This window comes from Pleurodeles waltl, chromosome 9 (genome assembly GCF_031143425.1).
Source record: "Pleurodeles waltl isolate 20211129_DDA chromosome 9, aPleWal1.hap1.20221129, whole genome shotgun sequence".
Lineage (NCBI taxonomy): Eukaryota > Metazoa > Chordata > Amphibia > Caudata > Salamandridae > Pleurodeles > Pleurodeles waltl.
Window position 1 is genome coordinate 345,234,908 of NC_090448.1, and position 20,305 is coordinate 345,255,212.

A 20,305-nucleotide genomic window follows, 5' to 3' on the forward strand; every position below is an offset into this window, starting at 1 on the left:
TCTTAACGTCTTCCTCAACCGAAACGCTCGACAGGCCTCACAGGTATCCTCTTTGTGTTCTGGAGACAACCACAAATTACAGACCAGATGCTGATCTGTATAAGGATACTTGTTGTGGCATTCGGGGCAGAAGCGGAATGGGGTCCGTTCCATTAGCCTTGAAGACGCATGTGGTCGGGCTGACCAGGCCCCGCCGGGGAATTGAAAACCCCGAAGGGCCACCGGAGCTCTTCAAAATTCGGTGTCGATCTGTTGAAACTAACCCGATACCGAACGCAAACAATACCGTCAAATTTTTTGAGATTTTAACTAACTTTCCGAACCGAAACGCAGAGCGAAAAGGAACACGTCCGAACCCGATGGTGGAAAGAAAACAATCTAAGATGGAGTCGACGCCCATGCGTAATGGAGCCGAAAGGGGAGGAGTCCCTCGATCTCGTGACTCGAAAAGACTTCTTCGAAGAAAAACAACTTGTAACACTCCGAGCCCAACACTAGATGGCGGGATGTGCACAGCATGTGTATCTGCAGCTACACATGCCATCGAACATATATATATATATATATATATATATATATATATATATATATATGTATATATATATATATATATATATATATATATATATATATATATATATATATGTATATATATATATGTATATATATATATTACAAAATGGCAGTCGCTAGTAGGTAGCTATAATTAGGACCTTGTTTCCATAGGAAATACATTATTTGTTTTGCTAATAACTTTGGCGTCATTTGACGAATCGTTTCAAAATTTTTAATCCTAGAGTACTAATTGATTCAGCTGCTGTCTGGAGAGTTTCAGGGCGATTCCTCAAGCAGTGGTGGAGAAAAGAGGGGTCCCAAAACACATTTTCCCCATGTAATTTCCCATAGAGATTTTAGACATGATTACAGCCCCAAACCGCTGGATGGAATTACACCACATTTAGCAGAAAAGTAGATCTTGGTCTGGAAGGATATCTTTTTCTAATTTGGTGTGAATCTCCTCAGTAGTTTTGGAGTTATTAAGGGAAAAATATGTATATATCTGAAGATGAGGATCCACTGCAGTGGATCTGTTGACCCATGCGCCAACATCAATGCCATGATTGGGTGGCTGCAACCTGAGAGAAAAGTTGTGGCTGCCATTTTGTGTATCAGCAGTTGGTTCCATGGGGAGTGAGAAATAAAAATGAAATAGGATATATGGGGTCAGGGTAGAGAACTGACAGTAGGGTGTGTGAGGGAGCCATCCCGAGCAACAAATTGTCAAAACAAAGTTTGGGGAGGCGTGCATGGATCTGCAGATCTTCTGCAGCGTTTGGTGTGGACCTTGTGTGAATCTGTGAAGGATCCACAGATCCAGACCCCCAATTAAAAAATAAATAACCCACTCACAGATCCACTCACACACACATTCACACACTCACACACCCGCTCACAGACCTACAAAACCACTACCACTTCCAGTCACAGAAGCATACACCCACTCACACAGCCACTCATACAGTAACTCACACATTCACACACCCACATAAACACTCACACACTCACTCACTCACCCATAGAGCCACTCACACACCCACTCACAGACCCACAAAATCACTAACACCTCCACCCACAGACCCACACAGCCACTCACACACTCACTCAAACACCCACTAACACACCCATGTAGACACAGGAAACCACTCACAGACCCACAAAAACACTCACAGACCCAAACAACCACTTACACAACCACTCATACACTCACACTTACACACCTACATACACATTAAGGGTTGGATTAAATGAACATATAGTGATTAAATATTACTTTACATTAAAATCCTAGAAATTCATTGAAAACTCAAAGGTTACAAGGATGTTACAGTTAGGAAATAGAAATAAAACAACCTTAGAAATTCACAAAAAAAACAAAAGTCACAGAGATGTTAAACTTAGGTTCAGACTTTACATGCAAAAAACCATAGAAATTTAGCAATTATAGTTGTACTTATGTCAAGAAACTTTAACTTGTGACCTAAGGTAACTATAACTTGCCCCATCGCCATGCAATGGTAATTAACCCACATATTTGTCAATCATGGCATCTTCTATGATGGTATTGATAATATCAGTGCAACATCTACAATAAAATTATTGATCAGAACACTGTGCCTGGAGGAGGAGTAAGTTATAGTTACCTTCGGGCATGAGTGTCTTAAAGTAATATCAACGGAGTTAAATAATGCACCTGCTAACTTTCAGTTATTGATGAATTAAGCCTTCAGTATCATATATCTTGATGAAAAAGTGGTGTTTCTGCTGACCTTGTTCATCTCAAGAGGGAGTTGCAAGCGATTAAGAAAGTCAATCTTCTGGATAAGGCAACCAAGAACTAGGGTTGGCTGAGCACATCAGCCTACCTTGCACAACAAAGCAGTAGAAATATAGAATCTCTTCAGGCGAAAAACCTGCACATCATAGATTGGAAGGCCCCAGCTTTAAAAACTCATGTCCAGGCACGCATACGCCTGTGCCTGAACGGTGTGGATGCTGGTAGTTGTGTTTTCCAACAATACAAATTAGATGGTCCAACTTCTAACAGTGTGCAACATTGCAGCCATTTACGTCTAAACCAAAGCTATTTTGCTAAACAAAATATTCAATTTTTATACATCTTAATAATCTTTTCCTTTGGATAATAAATAGAAAGTATGTCAAACAAGAGGTTTTAATTTCTGTGCTGAAAATCCTTCCGAAAATTGTGAATTGTAAAGTGGGCCATCCGGTTGGCACATAATTATTTTACCATCCAGTTATTCTTTATTTTTGCTCCTACATGGAAGATAAGGATTGAAGGTAGGGTTTGAAAGTTTGCAAAACCTCATGGTTCCCAATTCTTTTTGAAACGACGGATGGATAGCTGCACACTTTCCGTAATAAAAAAAAACACAAAATAGAAGGGCTATTCAGAGCACTAATGGCCCTTCGCAGTCATTAATCCCATCCGCAGGTCTTGTGAGGACCTCACTACTGCACATAGACAAAATGTCCCCTTTTTCACCAACTGAGTATGCACAGTTTTAGGTCTAATCATAGACTGATCTTATCTTTCGCTTTGTTCCACATTCTTCATTCCAAGCCAAAATCCTTCTCCCCCTTTTCAACATAACGTTTCATTATGAAACCAATTTGTTAGTATTATTCACACACCAATAGCAATGTGCAACAGTCTTACGAATTCTACGTTTGTACACATATGCTTAAACTGAATAATAAATAGCATTATATATCTTAAAACACTTGCACATCACAAAAAAGTCAGCACCAATTTTATACTTCAAATAGTCCAAGGTATGCCTTAAATCTCGTATGCAATACCTCACCACAGGAAAAAATTAACACGGACGATTTAGGGTAACACTTTACCCTAAATCATTGGATCCCTGTCTCTGCCTCATTATCAATATTTAAACATCACTCTCTTCAGTTATCTCCCGCATATCCCTGGGGCGGGACCTCGAGCGTTGCAAATGTCTATGCTTTTTCATTATATTTTGTCAAGTCACTCAATCCATAAGATATTTGTGGCACTGGATATTTTGAAATCTTGATGAATTGACTAACCATCTGATCCAATTTGGTTTTCTTTATTCAGATTAGAGGTAATTTTCAACATGACCACTACATAAATATCTTCCCTATGCCTAAAGGTTCTAGTGCTTGGTTTTGCTAATTTCTTCCTAAAAAAAGCCTCAATTTCTGGGCAAACAATGTCAGCGAGATAGAGGCGAGCCATGTTCACCTTTCCATGTAGACACAATAAGTGAGCTAAAATTCTTAACTGTTCTGTGAATATACAGGCTTAGATTTCTCTTGCTATCTAATACCAAATTTGCTCAGTGTTTTCTAGAGGTAACACCATGACATATTCTCAAAAGCTTTTTCAGCATGAGTCCACATTTGCAACAGGGAGAGATGGAAATTTATTATGATGCCAATAGAGTGGGTTTGCTTGGAGGATGCATATAGCCTTTGTGAATTAATGAAGAAACTATTTATTGAGCCTGTTTGCTAATATGTTCAAAGTAGTTTTATGGTGTGTATTTAGTAAACTAATAGGTCTACAAAATGTGCTCGGTTCCAGGGTCTTAAGCATTTTATGTATTAATAAAATGGAGGCCTGGCCTGAAACAAGGAACATTATCTCAACCCCTCTAGACCCTGCACAATTTTAATTATGCTGGAGTAATTAAAGTAATTTCAGGTTACGCTTTTGATGGGAAATTACAGAAGATTATGTGATTCCACCTGTTTGCTTAATGTTTAGTAATTTGGCACAAAATCTCAAAAGCAGGAGCACATGAACAATTACTTTATTGGACAGGAGCAGCAGCTGGCTGCTGCTGTTCTTGTTCCGTTGCATTTAGCACTGTTTTCTAGGGGCAAAATGCATCTTCAGATTCGTTTTGGGCAGGAGGATTTATTTTGTGATACAAAAATAGTGCTAAATGCAGGGTTACTGTCCTCGCATAATTCTGCGTAATGACATGTAATTTTGCTGTAATTTTGAATAATAATGCTACAGCAAATTACACGAGTCATGCCTACCCCCACCCTGTTCATATCAAGTCTATCATCATGCTATTTAGCTTAGGGACAGAGGACCTGATGTACCAAAGGATTTTCTGATTGCAAATCCTGTGATTCACAAAATCAACTGCGTTTATGATTTCAAAATCCCTATTTCTAATGTATAGAATGGAAGCCATTCAAATCTGATTTACTTCAGGTTTTAGCTATTTCAATATGCTGCACATGTCTAGCTTTCATTATTAGGACTTTACTCCTTCTTAGAGGTTGTCCCATATGAACATACTCAAATTTTGCAAATAAGTTAGTTCTTTTCTACTTCTGGTTTTGACCAGTGCTTTTCATAATTATGGCAGAGTGCTCATCAGCAGAGTGCTAGACTCTATTGGGTTGCTAGGATCCACCCTGCAGTTACTGCAGTTCTCCAGAGAGCTTTACCTAATTTACTGAGCTTGGGCTGGGAGAGATAACTAAGGCCAGTCCCTCTGGTTGAATCTTCAAAGTGAGTGCATGGATCCACCATGTCTTGGCAGCTTACTCTACTCGCTCAGTATCTGTAAGGGTCTTCTAAGGTTAGAATAATCTTCTCACAGAGTCCTTTTGAATAAAAGGAGGCGTCCATCACAGAAATTACCCAACTCTGGGCCAAGATAAATTGAATGCTTCCAAACACAACCGTGCTAAGTTCTTCTAAATGGAGATTATATGTATGGATGCCATGTTACAGACAAGGTAAACCATTATTAGCCTCTGTACAGGGACACTTAGTACCGCTTGTGGAAATCAAAGAGAAAGAAGAGCCAGACTGTGCAAGGATTGAGTTTTTGATTTTGGTTCAGAGCCTGATCATATACTCCCAGACATCCGTAAGCATGTGATATATCAGAAAATATCCTGCACTAGAGTTGCCAGTAATATATGTCATTTTCACACGACTTGCAATTGTTCCCCCTCTAGATTATCCAGAACATTCCAGAGGTGTCCAGCCTACTTTCAGCAGGGAGAGATCCATTCTACATTTTCTACATAACCACTGACCATGTACATGTGTTCCATTTAGATTAATTGCATTCAAATTTATCTTATGACGATAGCATAAAAATCTGCCATGGATCCGACACTCCTTGACCTAGATAGGACAACCTTCACATACACTACAAGGACAAAGGCCAAGATGTGGATTTCAGTATCATAACCACAGAAGAAAGACTGCAACCCTCTTTCTACTAATTTTGAAGATAACATTTACCGACAACGGGCTACATCGACAAAATAATCTGGGTAATGATGACAATATCGTCCTTTTCCAGCACAAACACTTCCTCTACACCCTCATGCTAATGCTTCTAAAAAAGACCAACATTCTAGACATTCAGGAAAACAGGTATGGTTCATTTATTGTTTGCAGTTTAAAAATTAAACTTAATACAATACAAAAAAGCAGAATACAAAGAAAAATATATAAAACAAAGTTTTCTCAAATTATATGTACATTCAACAAAGGTTCTCAAAGCCATGGGTGACAATGCTGCTAAACATGAAGAAAGTATTTACAAGGACAGAAGAGAGGAAACCTCCCTCCTGCTATTTATTGGGACAAACATTTCATATCATATAAATAATTATTTTTTAAAACACTTAAAAACATAACCTGTGACCCGCCAAAAGTGAGCCCTGTTGCCATTGTGGAATGCAGTCATACACAAGTGTAAACATTTGAAGGATAAACAGCCTGTGTGAGAGAAGTGTCTACAGCTTGAGGCAGAACATGTACCTGAAAAAAGCTGATGGACAAGGGAAACATTGCCCTACCCAACAACATCTTTCTGCATCTCAGTTGCTGCACAATTCCCCTCATATAAAGCATCTGAAAGGCAACATCAAGTAGAGGAAAGGGGGTTAAGGCCCATATTTATACTTTTTTTGTGCCGCGTTTGCATCACTTTTTGGCGCAAAAGTGGCGCTCATTTACAAAACACAATTGTATTTTGTAAATTAGCGCCGCTTTTGCGTCAAAGAATGACACAAATGCGGCCAAAAAAAGTATAAATATGGGCCTAGGAGTGCAAAAGTGGGGATTCGGAATGCCATTCATTGAAGTAAACTTAATACAACTTAGATCATGTACAGAGCTGTCCCTTCCTTCTTTTTGTCCCTTCTACTCCATTTTTGATTTGGTATTTAAAACCAACACATTGTAGCATGCCTTGAATTTGGGAACTCTTGGTCAGCGTACTAGCTGTAGTCACTATAACTTTACAGCAGGTCTTCAGGTCGAGAGACCTGCTTGTTAGGGTGAAGATTTCATGGCTTATGACTGTCTATCATTTTCAATTTGTATGAATGTCTGTGTGTCTGTAAAATGGCAAAAGGCACAGCCAGGGATCTATGTAGGCAGACATACATTTGTTTGAATTCTTAGCTAGGAAGGAGTACAATAATGGTTTTCCCAAGGCAGTTCTAAAGCCAGAGGGAGTCCAACACAATCAACTGTGGTTCTAGAATATTTCTAATCATAGTACCAAAACAATCCGAAAGACTGGATAGCTGGTACTTAGCCCGTGGGAGCAGTTGTTTTTCACTTCTTTAGACACCCCTGTGTTGAAAAAGGAGATCCATCTGGAATCACAGATCGAGAATCCATCGTCACAAACATTTGCACCACCAGAAATAAGACAAGCACAAATAAGCAAACATAATTTGCGGTAGATCTACCATGAATGCCTTTATGTCTGTTTAGGGAAGCCTCACAAACTTTGTAAACTTAGGATTCCTCTTCAGGTTTTGAAGTTTAGAGAAAAGTAAAATCGGAAAATGTGACTGACAAGTGATGAACCTATGTAATGGAATTAGCTTTAGTGCGTGGAACATTAAAAATAAAGAAGCAGTGGTAGTTAGGACATGCAATACACATGGGTTCTGAAGGAGGAGGAACATCAAACAAACAAGCTCTTTTCCATTCTGGAACACAACAGGTAACTGAGTCTGATCTGCTCAGTGCTGCACATATTTAGTGATGGGCATGGTAAGGCCAGCAGAAGAAAAGTGTGAAGGGATGTTCTGTAACCTGCATAGAAATATGTCTGTTGAAATGTTCAACAGCACAGCTGCCACTCAAGACTTGTAATTACAAGATGAGGGAAAGATTGCAATAGATACAACAAAATCTAGTCTAGGCACATAGGGCCTCATTCCGACCCTGGCGGTCATAGACCGCCAGGGTGGAGGCCGGAGGTAGCACCGCCAACAGGCTGGCGGTGCTACATGGGCAATTCTGACCGCAGCGGTAAAGCCGCGGTCAGAAAAGGGCAACGGGCGGTTTCCCGCCAGTTTACCCCTGCCCAAGGGAATCCCAGCGCCGCCATGGGGATTCCGACCCCCTTCCCGCCATCCTGTTCCTGGCGGTTGTTACCGCCAGGAACAGGATGGCGGGAACGGGTGTCGTGGGGCCCCTGCGGGCCCCTGCATTGCCCATGCCACTGGCGGTCGCCCGCCGGCCCAGCGGGAAAGTCGGAATGACCGTCGCGGTCTGTTGACCGCGGAGCGGTCTTCCGACGGGGTTACTTTGGCGGGCGGCCTCTGCCGCCCGCCAAAGTCGGAATGACCCCCACAGTGCTTGATCATCAACTTGATAATGCAGTGACCTATAATCCTTTTTGGAAAGTCTCTGGGACAGAGCAGGGACACCAGGCACGGTGTTGCTCCTAATATGCAGCCTCAGATACTGATAGACTGTAGGATATTCAGTATAAGCCAGGCTCAGATTTACTTTGGAACTCCGACTGGTCAGCGATAAATCAGAACAACAAAAGCATATTGTAGGGCTTGCATTACAGGTGAACAACCTTGGCCCTTAATTGCCGATCCATGCACGATGCCCATATCTGAAAACATTACATGCATGTAATATAAATATGAATAATTCACATTGTCAGTGGTTGTCATGAGCATGTGGTGCGGATCTGGCTGACCTGGGCCAATGTTGGAAAGAGCTGTAGTATACAGGAGTGACTTGCCGAAGTCCCTTCAAAATTCTGGATGATCAGTGGTTCATCCTATACATGTGCAAGAGGCAACAAATACTAAATTAAGTCAGAAGATAAATGTAACTTGTTTTGTTACATAGGGTTCTGCATGCTGCAAAGAAATGTGCAGAAAATGTTGACGAAACTAATGAAGGATGCATATTAACAGTAAGGGTATATTGCACATTTCAGAACCTTCAATGTAAGCCACTGAAATCTCTGTGATGCAGTGGGTTATATCTACACTCAAGGAACCACAACTAGGCCCCCAGGCTTTTGCATGTCTTTGTAATGACTAGTCCAAACAAACTTTCGCCAGATTTTGGAAGGGGATGCACTATCTCAAGTTACTCAGCCATTTAGATACCTGAGTCACAGGAAGCCACTGTAAGGACTCTGAAGGTGTAATAGGAGGATCAGCCACCCCTTTCCATGTTCCTCCAAATGTTTACTTTGCTCACAGGTATGTTGCCTGACGTTTTCCAGGCCCATGCATGAGTAGCTCATCCAGTCCAGGCTTTTCCATTACATTCCCTAATAAATTCAGTACGAGAAGTAGAGTTCACAGTTCTAGCAATATATATGCTGACAGGTGATTGAAGTCTTGTTTCAGAGGACTAATCTACCCAGCTCTAGCCCCTTCCTCCTCCAGCTGTCTTGTTTTTGGGAACTATGCTGTGGGAATATCTGTAGGCAGTTTTGCTGTGGGTGCAGAATGCTTGTCAGGCATGCACAACACGTTATCTTTCTTTTACTTGCAGATGGAGCAAACATGTAAGATGTTGGAAGCACCTATATCTCACCAACAGAGTTGGGGTCACCCGGACCCCAGTGGTACATTATCATTCGAAGAGCACCTTGACCAATCACCCTAACTTGGGTTTACCCAGAAGGCTTTTTATTCCCATTCCAGTAAGCACTCTTAAGATGATCCTAAAGCGAGTACTACATGCTGGATTTTATATTTCATGCTGGAGTACAGTGGACGGCACTGTCGACAGGTCTTCTACACTAACGTCTAGATACAAATGATGGTTGTTTCCCTATTCACCATTGCACAGGGATCTAGTACTGGCCAGGGCTTCTATCCCTCTGTGCCCATTTTTTCCTTTTATGCTCTCCCTTCTCACACACAACTGTACTTTCTCTCTGTTAGTCTCTCATTTCTCTCTCTCGCTCTCTGCGCTCTCACTTTTTCCATCAATGTCCCCAGATGGGGGTTGGCTAATATTTGCCCCTTAAATTTTGCTCTGGTGCAATCTGTGGCTAAGGTATACATTTTGAGGAAGTGGCTAATATATTAAGTGTTTCCTTACAATTGGTGGCCCAGACTGATTTTCTTAAAAATGCCACCTCGTGTCTTTGTTTTAAAGGCCTGAATATTGTGACATTCAATGCTGTGCCCATTTCTAGATAATTTTATCTGAAAATTATCGAAGCTGGAAAGAGAGCGGTCGAAGCTAGGCTCTGAACACTGTTTTATTATGACTGCTGCTTTTTACAGGCTGAATAGATGAGGATGCACTAATCACTATTAGTACCAGTGCAGGCCCAACCAGCAGCACTAGTACCACGAATTAGACTGCCTCTCCTCAGAATGCCTAGCTTCCAGGACAGAATAAGTTTCAAATGGATATCCCCCATAACTAGGAGAGAAATGGAGGTCTTCATGACTACTTGGACCAGGATCTTCCAAGAATTCCAGAGAACAATCTTCAAAGTCAGCATTCCAGTTAGCGTTTTAAGCTCACTTAGGATGTGTTCTCCTTCTTTGAAAGGAATGAAAAGCCCATACCCCATCCTCCAAGCTTTTCTTTTTACTCAGTTACACTTTCTCTATCCCCCATCACACTCACTCTCACATACACACTTACCTTTTGCTACAACCACATTCACATCACAGACTCTCTTGCGTAAAGTTTCCACAGCAGATATATGAATTCACAACGCTCTTTGCTGCCACTGGCCGATCCTAAGACAAGAGGGAATTACTGGTATTTTCTAAGGATTTCAACACATGTCCTGTGTTCTTCCTAGTTCCGGAATTACTTAAGAGTATGCATGGGTACTTACTTCCTGTTTACATCTTATCAAGGAAGGTCCATCTTAACCCTTTATTCCATTGGTTGAGCATTGCTTGGGAAGCACAAAATAATTTTTGTAATTTTTTAGACAATGTTGGAATTTACTTGTGTTATACCTTAAGAGTCGCCAGCATGAAAATTATTTGTGAAGCATGCCATCATGCAAAATAGTCAAGTGACATACCAGTTTAATGTGTTGTCTACAAAATGTGTAAAGTGATGTTATGGTGACTGTTACAAGTTCAATTATTTCTGTTTTTGCAGCAATGAAGCCTCTATGAGAAAACATTATTCAATTAAAAAAACAGAAATTAATCAAGCTACAGGCTACCCATTATTAAGGATTTACATAAGATATTGATCATGTAAGAAAAAATATTCACATGCCTAGTAAGAATGATCAAAGGGATGCAGAAACAGCACTGCAGTAAGATCTGTGCCCCACCTCAGCCTGCATCATCATGTGAGTGTGAACACAAAAGCCCAGCAAATCAGCTGCAAGGCCTATCTGAGGACTGGTAAATACAGGATAAAGGTAAAAGCACTATTTGTCTGCTTTAAAGTGCACCAGAGTTATGCCCATGTCCCCAAGTATTTTGAACAGTAGAAACATTTTGGGAAGGAATGTGCAAGATGTCAAATTTGTTTTCAATAAGAGCTCATACAATAAACCAATTGCGGCCATCTGGTTCATATGGCATGAGCCGGTAGTAGATATGGCCCGCTCCACCCTTAAGATGCTAAGAGGCAGATTTAAGAGCACCTAGTGCCTCCTTGCGCCACATTGGTGTAATCTTTTTTTACGCTATTGTGGCCCACCGAGGCCAAAATCTCCACGCCAAATTCACAATGTGGTGCAATGCAAGCATTGCACCACTTTGTAACCCTTTGCGTTACATTATGGGTGCGCCAGGCATAATGTCTTCAAAGAGGAGTTCGCCTGTTAGTGGGGCGAGGTGGTGGGGGGAAAAATCATGCAAACAAATTTAAGAGAGTTCTTTGCATTATTTTTTGGGCACTTTTAACGCCTGCTAAGAGCAGGCATTAAAGGGAGGCACACCATTGTTTACAATGTGCTTCAATGGGCTTTGCAGGATTAGCAGCATCATTTTTTATGCTAATCCTGCAGATTTCTGAACTAGCATCAAAAATGTGGATGCTATTTCCCTAACTACCGCCATGGTGCGCTATATCTTAGATATGGCACATACAGGGTCGTGTTAGGGGAAGTGCTAAGTGGGTGGAAGAAAAGTGGCGCTGCACTGGGTGCAGCAACGTTTTTCTTAAATCAGGGCCTAAGTGCTTAGAAAGACAGGAACACGTATAGCGGTGAAAAGGGCGGGTAAAAAATCTCATGAAAACAATGAATGGTGTATAACACTGAAACTCCGACGAACAGCCCAACCCTCCTCTGGACAGTTCTTTCTCACCTTCACAAGTTTTATCTTAATACAAGACTGACATTCGTGAGCTTCCACAAGAGAGTGGGCTTCTGGTACATTGACAAATGTAAAGGAGCAGCAGTGGGAAGCTCTATTGGTCAAAACATTGTCAATGTATTATTATACAATATCATTAAACCCCATCATTTATTTTTGTTTAAGCTTAATATAATGTGCTCTATTTGTAAGCGTCTACGTCTGTCTGTGTAATTTAGTCATCATTTTATTGTTTCAGATTAATATCAATAATTCATGTACCATGTCACCTAAGGACATCCTTAAGTGACTTCAATGTAATTTTGTTTGTTAATGATTCTCTATTGATGGCAGTTTACCTTAATCATGAACACAATGAAGCGCTCTCATTTGAAGGCACACTTGTGAGTCGAATTACTATTTGTCACTAAACTCTCCTCAAGGGCCCCAATTGGGCCCAAACCATTTCTATATCCGAGAGGCAACTCGCTTAAATGCAGATTTAGTGGCTCCTCCAATTTTTTTTTTTTTTAGTGAAGTCACCTCGGTTTGTGTTATGGCATAGGCAGTGACTTTGTACTCCCGTTACCACGAGGTCCCTCAATTTCAAAAAGGTTGGGAAATTAATGCAGTTTGTGGATAATGTTGCAAATGGAAACTGAGTAAAGGACTGGTCTGTTATCATTTTCATTTCGGAGGGTGTCCCTCCGTCTGCTACAGTTCTCTAATCATACATTTTATTTTTTTCCTTTTAGCTTTGCTGTTTGAAAACACGATGTTGTGTTTTTCATAATAACATTTTGAATATTTCTTACAAAGACAGTGCTTTGGCTTGTCTCGGAGCTGTCGTTCGCTTCTGGGGTCCTAGGGACCCTTCTTCCACACTCAGGTAGACCCGGGGTGCATAGACTATCACAAGTGCTAGACCGGGGAGGCGTTACCTGCAGAAATCGGCGCCGGCTACAGGTCAGACTTTCGAAAATATCCAAAGTGTTGGTATTCAGAACAAAAATGACAACCTTAGAAAAGAAACAGTCACGTAAACTACTAGAAAAAAACAGCTTAGAAGGAAGAACATATCTGTAAACGTTCCAAAAAAGAAATACTGGGCTGGATTGAGCATTGAGACATTATTTGCATCGGGAGAGGTCATTATCATAGAATATTCGACTTTTTCAATAGCTTCTCTGCTTGTGAAGAACAAGAAGTTAAGTACAAGAACATACTGGTAGTCTCTTCGGTTGTGGGTGGATTTGTAAGATCAACAATAGACATGTCAACACAATATCAGGATAATCAGGAAAACCGAGTTTTTAAAGTGACAACCCGAGTAACACTTTTGAAATATTCTCCTTGGCTGTAAACCATGATTTGGCATTGATGAAAGAACGTATTAATATGTATCACAGAAGCTAAACCTGACTACCCAAGTGTTACAGACCATAGGCCTGATTACGACATTGGCAGATGGGATACTCGTTACAAACGTGACACATATCCCGCTCGCCGTTTAACGAGTTACGTAGGATATAATGGGACTTGTAATACAGTGGATGGGATTTCCGTCACGGTTGTGACGAGTATTCAGTCAACCAAGGTCATAATCAGGCCCCATGTGTTTTGACTTGGGATTTGTCTACACAGACCCTGGAAGCTGATGGTCTTAGGAAGACCCAATATTGCTGTACATGGTACACGCTAGCACCACTGGCCTACTGAGTGGTTACTGTGGACCAGTGACTGACCAAGTCAAATTTATGTACTTTTAGCAAGTGTAAAATGGGTTTCAGTACATGGCACAGAGCATACAAAAACCATATCATGTCATCATCTGCCTCTGTTGACAGTCAGACAACCAGTTTAACAGCATGTTTACTTCAGTATAACATGGACCTGCACATCCCTGCCATGCTGCTGGGCCTTCTCTGGAATAAAACAGAGATCCCTATTGGATCACAACACCCTCCTACTGCAGCTAGAAGAGATACACCTCTTATCCATATGCACACCTCCCAAGCACAGCACCCAAGCACTCAGCAAGAAAGATCAAACAATACCCAGTGCTTCCCTACTGGATGAGGTTTCCAAACATTCCCATTAGATCGGCTGACCACCTAAAGTAGAAGATGGATGCCAGATGCAGGGCAGCCCTACACTTTGCCTACCATGTCTGCCACACACACATACCCCGAGTGGTGCAGAAGAAATGCTACTTTTTGAAAACCTAAGACGTTTGTGTCCCAATCCATAGGAATCACTTTGGTCCACAAATTTCAGAAAAATGGTCCCTCATGTCAATTCAAACAGTCAGGGTAATCTCATAGAAAAACAGTTAACAGGCAAGTTTAAGCCCGAAACGTTAAGTGCAACTAAAAGCCTATGTCTCACAAGAAAATGGTAGCGTCAGTTTGTAAGGGGAGGTTTCACTTTCTGAGAGCACCTTTGTATGCAACACAAAGAGATCGTGTTTGGCAGTTTCGTTACCATACATTTACTGAGACAGGAGACGCTTTATACAAAATTCTCAGCCAATGACAAACTTGAGTTAGAATAATGTTAGTTTCGTTCTCTGTACAGCACATGGTCTGGTTTCAGGCACCACATTTTGTGAGTATGTTCTTTGGCAGTTTGGCACCCGACATGTCTCTCTTCAGGGCTCTTACACAAAATCTATATCTTTTCACACACTATGGACTTGATCCCAGGGGACATTTTCTTTGTTCCAAATGATCTTGCATACCTTGTGGCCAGATTGGCCTAGAACTTCCAGTACTCCTATTGCAAGTTCTTTACCTTGGCCCTGCAAGTGACTGGTGTGGCAGGCAACATTAAGGAAAGTGCTGCTATCCATGTGACACTGAGGGTTGTTAGAGATAACAGAAACTCAGGTCTTCTGTGGAGTGTCCAAGGGTCCCCCGTTGATGTTCACCCGCCTTACATTCTGGGATTCTGGGGCTGCCAAAAAGGGATGCGTGAGGCTGACCTGGGCATTGCTGAAAGAGGCAATGCGACCACTGCCCCCTATCTGGATGTTGACTGTGGTAGAATAGCTTGCCTTCAGTAGGCCTTTGTCACGGGTTTCAGGGGAGTCCTCCCGGTCTAGAGTGTAAAGAATTTCATCAGCTGACAGATTCTTTAGGGCTTCTGGCAGTGGGACACAGAGTGTCACATTGTCCACATTTGGCTTTCTCTCCTCTGGTCTGCCAAGATGATCCTCTCTGTTTCTGACAACGATTGAAGAACTAGCAGACCTTTCATCTGATTTTTTCTGAGAGTGTAATCCTTCATGATTTTCATGGCCTACATACTTTGATCGAAGTTCACGGACATCCGGCCAGTGTATGCAAGTCAGCTCATGAGAACTGAGACTACCACCTCCACTTCTTACTGGTGACTGGATGCCAGGGCTCTGGCATGGTGGGCTACCCAATGATCCCATGGTTCCCCATATGACAGCATCATCTTCTCTTGCTCCAAGGGAGAGTCTGCCAGGATGCACTGGGCTACTGCTTCTTTCCTTGAGGGCAGCTGCAGGAAGCTGGCCACCTCTTGTTTTCTTGTTGCCTTGAGGTAAACTGAATGGCCCTGTATTGGGGCTGATGGTTAGTGGCGAGACTGGCATGGAAGTGCTTGGGCTTATGCATGTAGGAGTTGAACTTGCAGATAAGGAAGGGGACTTCTCAGAGGAACTCATGCACAGTGGAGTGAATGAACATACTCTGGAGCCCACAAATGAAGAGCGTGGTGGCTTTCCTCTTGTAAAGCTGAAGTCTGGGGGAGGGGAACATATCCTCCTACATACTGGAGAGGGAGACTGCACCCTTGAATTAGGCTCAGAAACAGTAGAAGAGGTGGGAGACCACCTAGGTTGGGGAATGGACGGCATTCTGGAAGCTCTTCCAGGAGATGGGCGTGGAAAAGCAATTACAACTGCTGAACCAGAGGGCAAACAGACAGTCTGCTCTGATGGCTTCAGGTCAACATGCATTGGATTTCGAAATCCAAGGTCTGAGGAATTTAGGCCTTGAGGGATTGGGCTGGATGGTCTCAGATCTGAGGGATGCTGGTCAAATGAGCTTGAGTTTGAAGGCTCCGTCTTTGAAAGGCTAAGGTTGGAAAACCTCAAGTCTGATGGTTTTGGTTTTGAAAGCCTTGGGTCCGGCTGCGTTGGTTCTGAATATCTTACATTTAAAGACTGCTGGTTAGATTCTGATGGTGGCAGGTCTGAAGAAATCTGTTCTGATTGTTTCTGATGGGCTGATTCCCTGGGGTCAATTGGCTTTGGAGCTGAAGACCTTGTCTCTAGTGGTCTTGTGTCCAACTGTCTCTGGTGTGGATGTCTTGAGTCTGACTGCTTTGGGTCTGATGGCTTTGGATATACCATACTTGGATTCCAGTCCACTTCTTTCTGCTCTAATAAATTTAGGTCTGTTTTCCTTAGGTCTAATGAACTGTGGTCTGATTGTAGGTCTGAAGGACTTTGGTCTGATGGCGTGAGATCTGATGACCTTGTTTCTGAAAGTGTTAGATCTAATAATGTCCTTGGGTCTGATACACACCTGTCTGATGGCCTTGGGCCTAAAATCCACAAGTCTAGTAGACATGGGTCTGACTGTCTTCGGTCTGATTGGTTTGAGCCTGATTTGGCTGAATCTGATAGTCTTGGGGCTGAAGCTGTTTGTTTTGACAGTCTTAGGTTTAATGGATTTGAGTCTGGCGTTCTTGGATCAGATAGGTTTTGGTTTGATGGCCTAGGGCTTGACAGCTTGCGGTCTAGCAAACATGGCTCTGTTGGTCTTGATTCTGACAGTGGTGGCTCTGACGACCACATGCCTGATGTCCTTACAAGTGACGGACTCACATCAAGTGGACTTGACTTTGATGGCTCAACTTCTGATCGCTGTCGGTATGCCAGTCCTGGGCCAGTCAGGTTTGAGTTTGGCACAGCCAAATCTAAACACATGAAGTCTAACAACTGTAGGTCTGAAGGCCTAGAACACGATGGCCTTGAATTTGATATCCTCTGGTCTGGCAGCAATGAGTATGATGACCTCATCTCGAAAGGTGGGTCTGACATTCCCTGCTTTGATGACCTCAATTCTAAGGCCCTCTGGTTATGGGTTTTACATTCTGGAGGTCCTGGATCCAATGTCTTCATCTGCGAAGTCGTCCGGTTGAATGGTTTTGTGATCAAAGGTATTATGCCTGAAGAGCATAGGATTTTATCTGACACACCAGAAACCTTCCCTTTGGTACTTGTTAATGCTCCTGGACTACTACCAGGACAGCAGAAAAAGGGTAGGGATTGACAAGAGTTTTCTTTGGCATGGGCAAGAGAAAGTGATGCAGATCGTTTTATTTTAACTCCATCTTTTGCAAAGCTTGATGACTTTGGAATGCTGAATGAATTTAGTTTAACGGGAGATGGTGATCTGTATCCCCCTCGAAATGAAGAAGATGACAACGGGCGGGAAATATGATGATGAGGTGCTAGAAATGGCTCCCCTATCTCACAGCTTTTAGATTTGGTCAGCACACTCTTTTGGGGAAGACTTTGACCAATACAAGAAGCAGTGAGGTACTTGGATAATGAGGCAGAACTGGAAAGTTTCTTTTGTACAAATGCAGGAGGGTGAATCCGTATATTGGGACTGAAAGAGGAGTGTTCCACTGGTAAAAGAGGTGAGCTGTCTGGAGCATCAGGAGGCCTGGAAATGCCCAATGGTGCGTTCTTAGCCTTGGGTGCTTGTGATGTCATTTCACAATCTGTAGTTTGCAGATAAGAGGAACTTTCTTTGGGTGGAGAATATTCTGTTGACTGCAAACTCCCTCTGTCATTCAAGATCAAGGAAGTGGCCTCCTCAATATTTATGTGTTCTAGAGGCTGAAAATTGGCAACTCCAACAATGGAGGCTTGCAGTTGTTGATGTCTTTGACTGCTCAAGCATGGGAAATCTGCCGCTTGTGCTGGTGGATCTATTTCAACACACAAAGGAGAGGATGAGGAGTTTATTTGATGGTTTTCATTGCATGATATACCCATGGCCTCGACATACTTATTATCTTTGTTAATACTAGTTGGTGTTTCAGGTTTCAATTTAGAGTGTGGATAATCATCAATTATTCCAGCGTTTGAATTTAGTGTTGTATTGAGAATATTCTTTTCCATTTCTAGGGGAAGTGTGAATGAGATATTAATTGTTTCTGAAATTACTGGTTGCTGTTCTGACTCCCCAATTAATGTGGATCCTGGAGACAATATATTAACAGGTACAGGAACCACTGATACATTGGCCACTGTCTCATTTTCAATTAAATTGGGTATTAAATTAGATTCCTCGCTGCCACCCTGTGTAGTGGCAAGATTTATTGTGTTGTTGTCCACCACTGAGGTAGTATTTACATCAGGATCAATATCTTCATTTGGGGTGGCTGATGGTAAAAAAGCCCTTTCCTTGGGTGGAGTTATAACTACTAATTTTACTTTGCTGCCACCTTCAGCTTCAGTGATATCAGTTCTGCACACTACAGTTTGAGCAGAAGAACCATGGGCTTCTGCTGAATATTGTAGTTGAGGCTCAGTATTGCTGTTTTTTGATTCCAAACTGGAAGGCGATACACTATCATTTGTTATTAACTGTGGTAATATAACAGTCTCGTTGACAGAATCAATGCTTGGTGGTAGGATCTTGGAACAATTGTTTGACTCACAAAGTTTCTCAGTGACAACATTTTCTCTCTCTTCTTCTCCCAATGGTGGTGACACATTCACTAAGTTTGCTGTGGGAATGTCTAAGCATTTCATGGATCCATTTTGAAAAGTGAATTCAACTGGTTCCATAACACTGTCAGGCTGTGCTGGTGTGATATCCGATTGTTCATGTGGTTCAACCTTGGATACTAATTCCATTGCCTTTGCATCAATATTTAAGCTTGGCGAGGTATTATCAGATTGTTCCTGGAGTCCAGCTGGGGGCAAGAATTCTTGTAGCTCCACACCATTCTCATTTATTTGGAAAGGCATTGCAGATATATCATGGCATCCAATTGATGACTCTTGAATATTAGCCAGGCTTTTTGAAAGCATTTTAGGAACCTCATTTAGTATACTTTTAGTCGAGGTTAGTTCCTGGTGTGAATGCTGCATGCAGTCAGTTACTTCTCCATTCACAGCATCTGATGTAATTGGAGTCTCTAGTTCTAGATCTAAAGATGGAATTTCAGGCACAAATGAATTCAAACTTGTGATCTCCTTTGGGGTAGACAATCTACCCTCCTCCAAAGACTCAACTAGGTCCTCAAGTGACATAAGTGTTTCTTCTTGATGCAGTATGTCAGAATCACTCAATACAGGAAATGGTTTCCGGTTGCTATTTTCCAGGTCATTGACACTCTCTTTCACAGTGGAAATGAGGGAACTGTTTTCCTGAATGCAGTTTAGATGCAGCAGTGATTCACGGATGAGAACATGGCCATAGACCTGTGGCTCAACTGAAATGAGAGAAAGAAAAAGAAACACCATCAATAACATTTCTATATATATATATTTTTTTTATTTTTTTTTTACAATTGTTTTAAGAAAAAATTCTCTCTGTAACAAATGGTTTAGCTTATACCTTTTATAGACTGCTCTGGTTATGTTAAAGTCCACAGTTGTCAATTTCAGAAAGATGAGTTGGCATTCCAAGACCACTAACTAAAAAATGAAGTTATACAAATTTGAATATATAGGGTTCACACACAAAAAAGTTGCTCAATGTATTAAGTTACACCTGGGAATAGGTCGGAGAACATTATCTTCAGAACACTTAGGCCCATATTTATACATTTTTAGTGCCACATTTGTGCCGCTTTTTGACCAAAAACGGCACCAACTTTCAAAATACAATTGTATTTTGCAAGTTTGCGCCGCTTTTGCGTCAAAAAATGACGCAAATGCGGCGCTAAAAAAGTATAAATATGGGCCTTAGTACTTAAAGAATATTCGTGTTTAATACCTGTTGATTACAAGAAGGAAGATTTTTATGACAATTTGTAGGACGAGGGCAAACACCATAAAGTTTTATGAAAGGTCATTGAGTGCATTATGAACCATGAGTAGCCTACCTAGGAAGAAAATAATGAATTGCTATGAATCAGCATGTATTCATGTATTACACATAGCCCTTGTTGAACCTACATGCAG

General features: G+C 41.6%; 1 protein-coding gene across 1 annotated transcript in view; it reads right to left on the reverse strand.

The window, feature by feature from the left end:
- Nucleotides 1-5,972: 5,972 nt before the first annotated feature.
- The window catches only part of PLEKHG2 (pleckstrin homology and RhoGEF domain containing G2), a 361,757-nt gene continuing 347,424 nt past the window's right edge, over nucleotides 5,973-20,305 (reverse strand). The window contains exon 19 of the mRNA XM_069207509.1: nucleotides 5,973-19,611. Within this exon, the coding sequence (XP_069063610.1) occupies nucleotides 15,005-19,611 (4,607 nt within the window). The 3' untranslated portion in view covers nucleotides 5,973-15,004. The remainder of the gene's footprint in view (nucleotides 19,612-20,305) is intronic.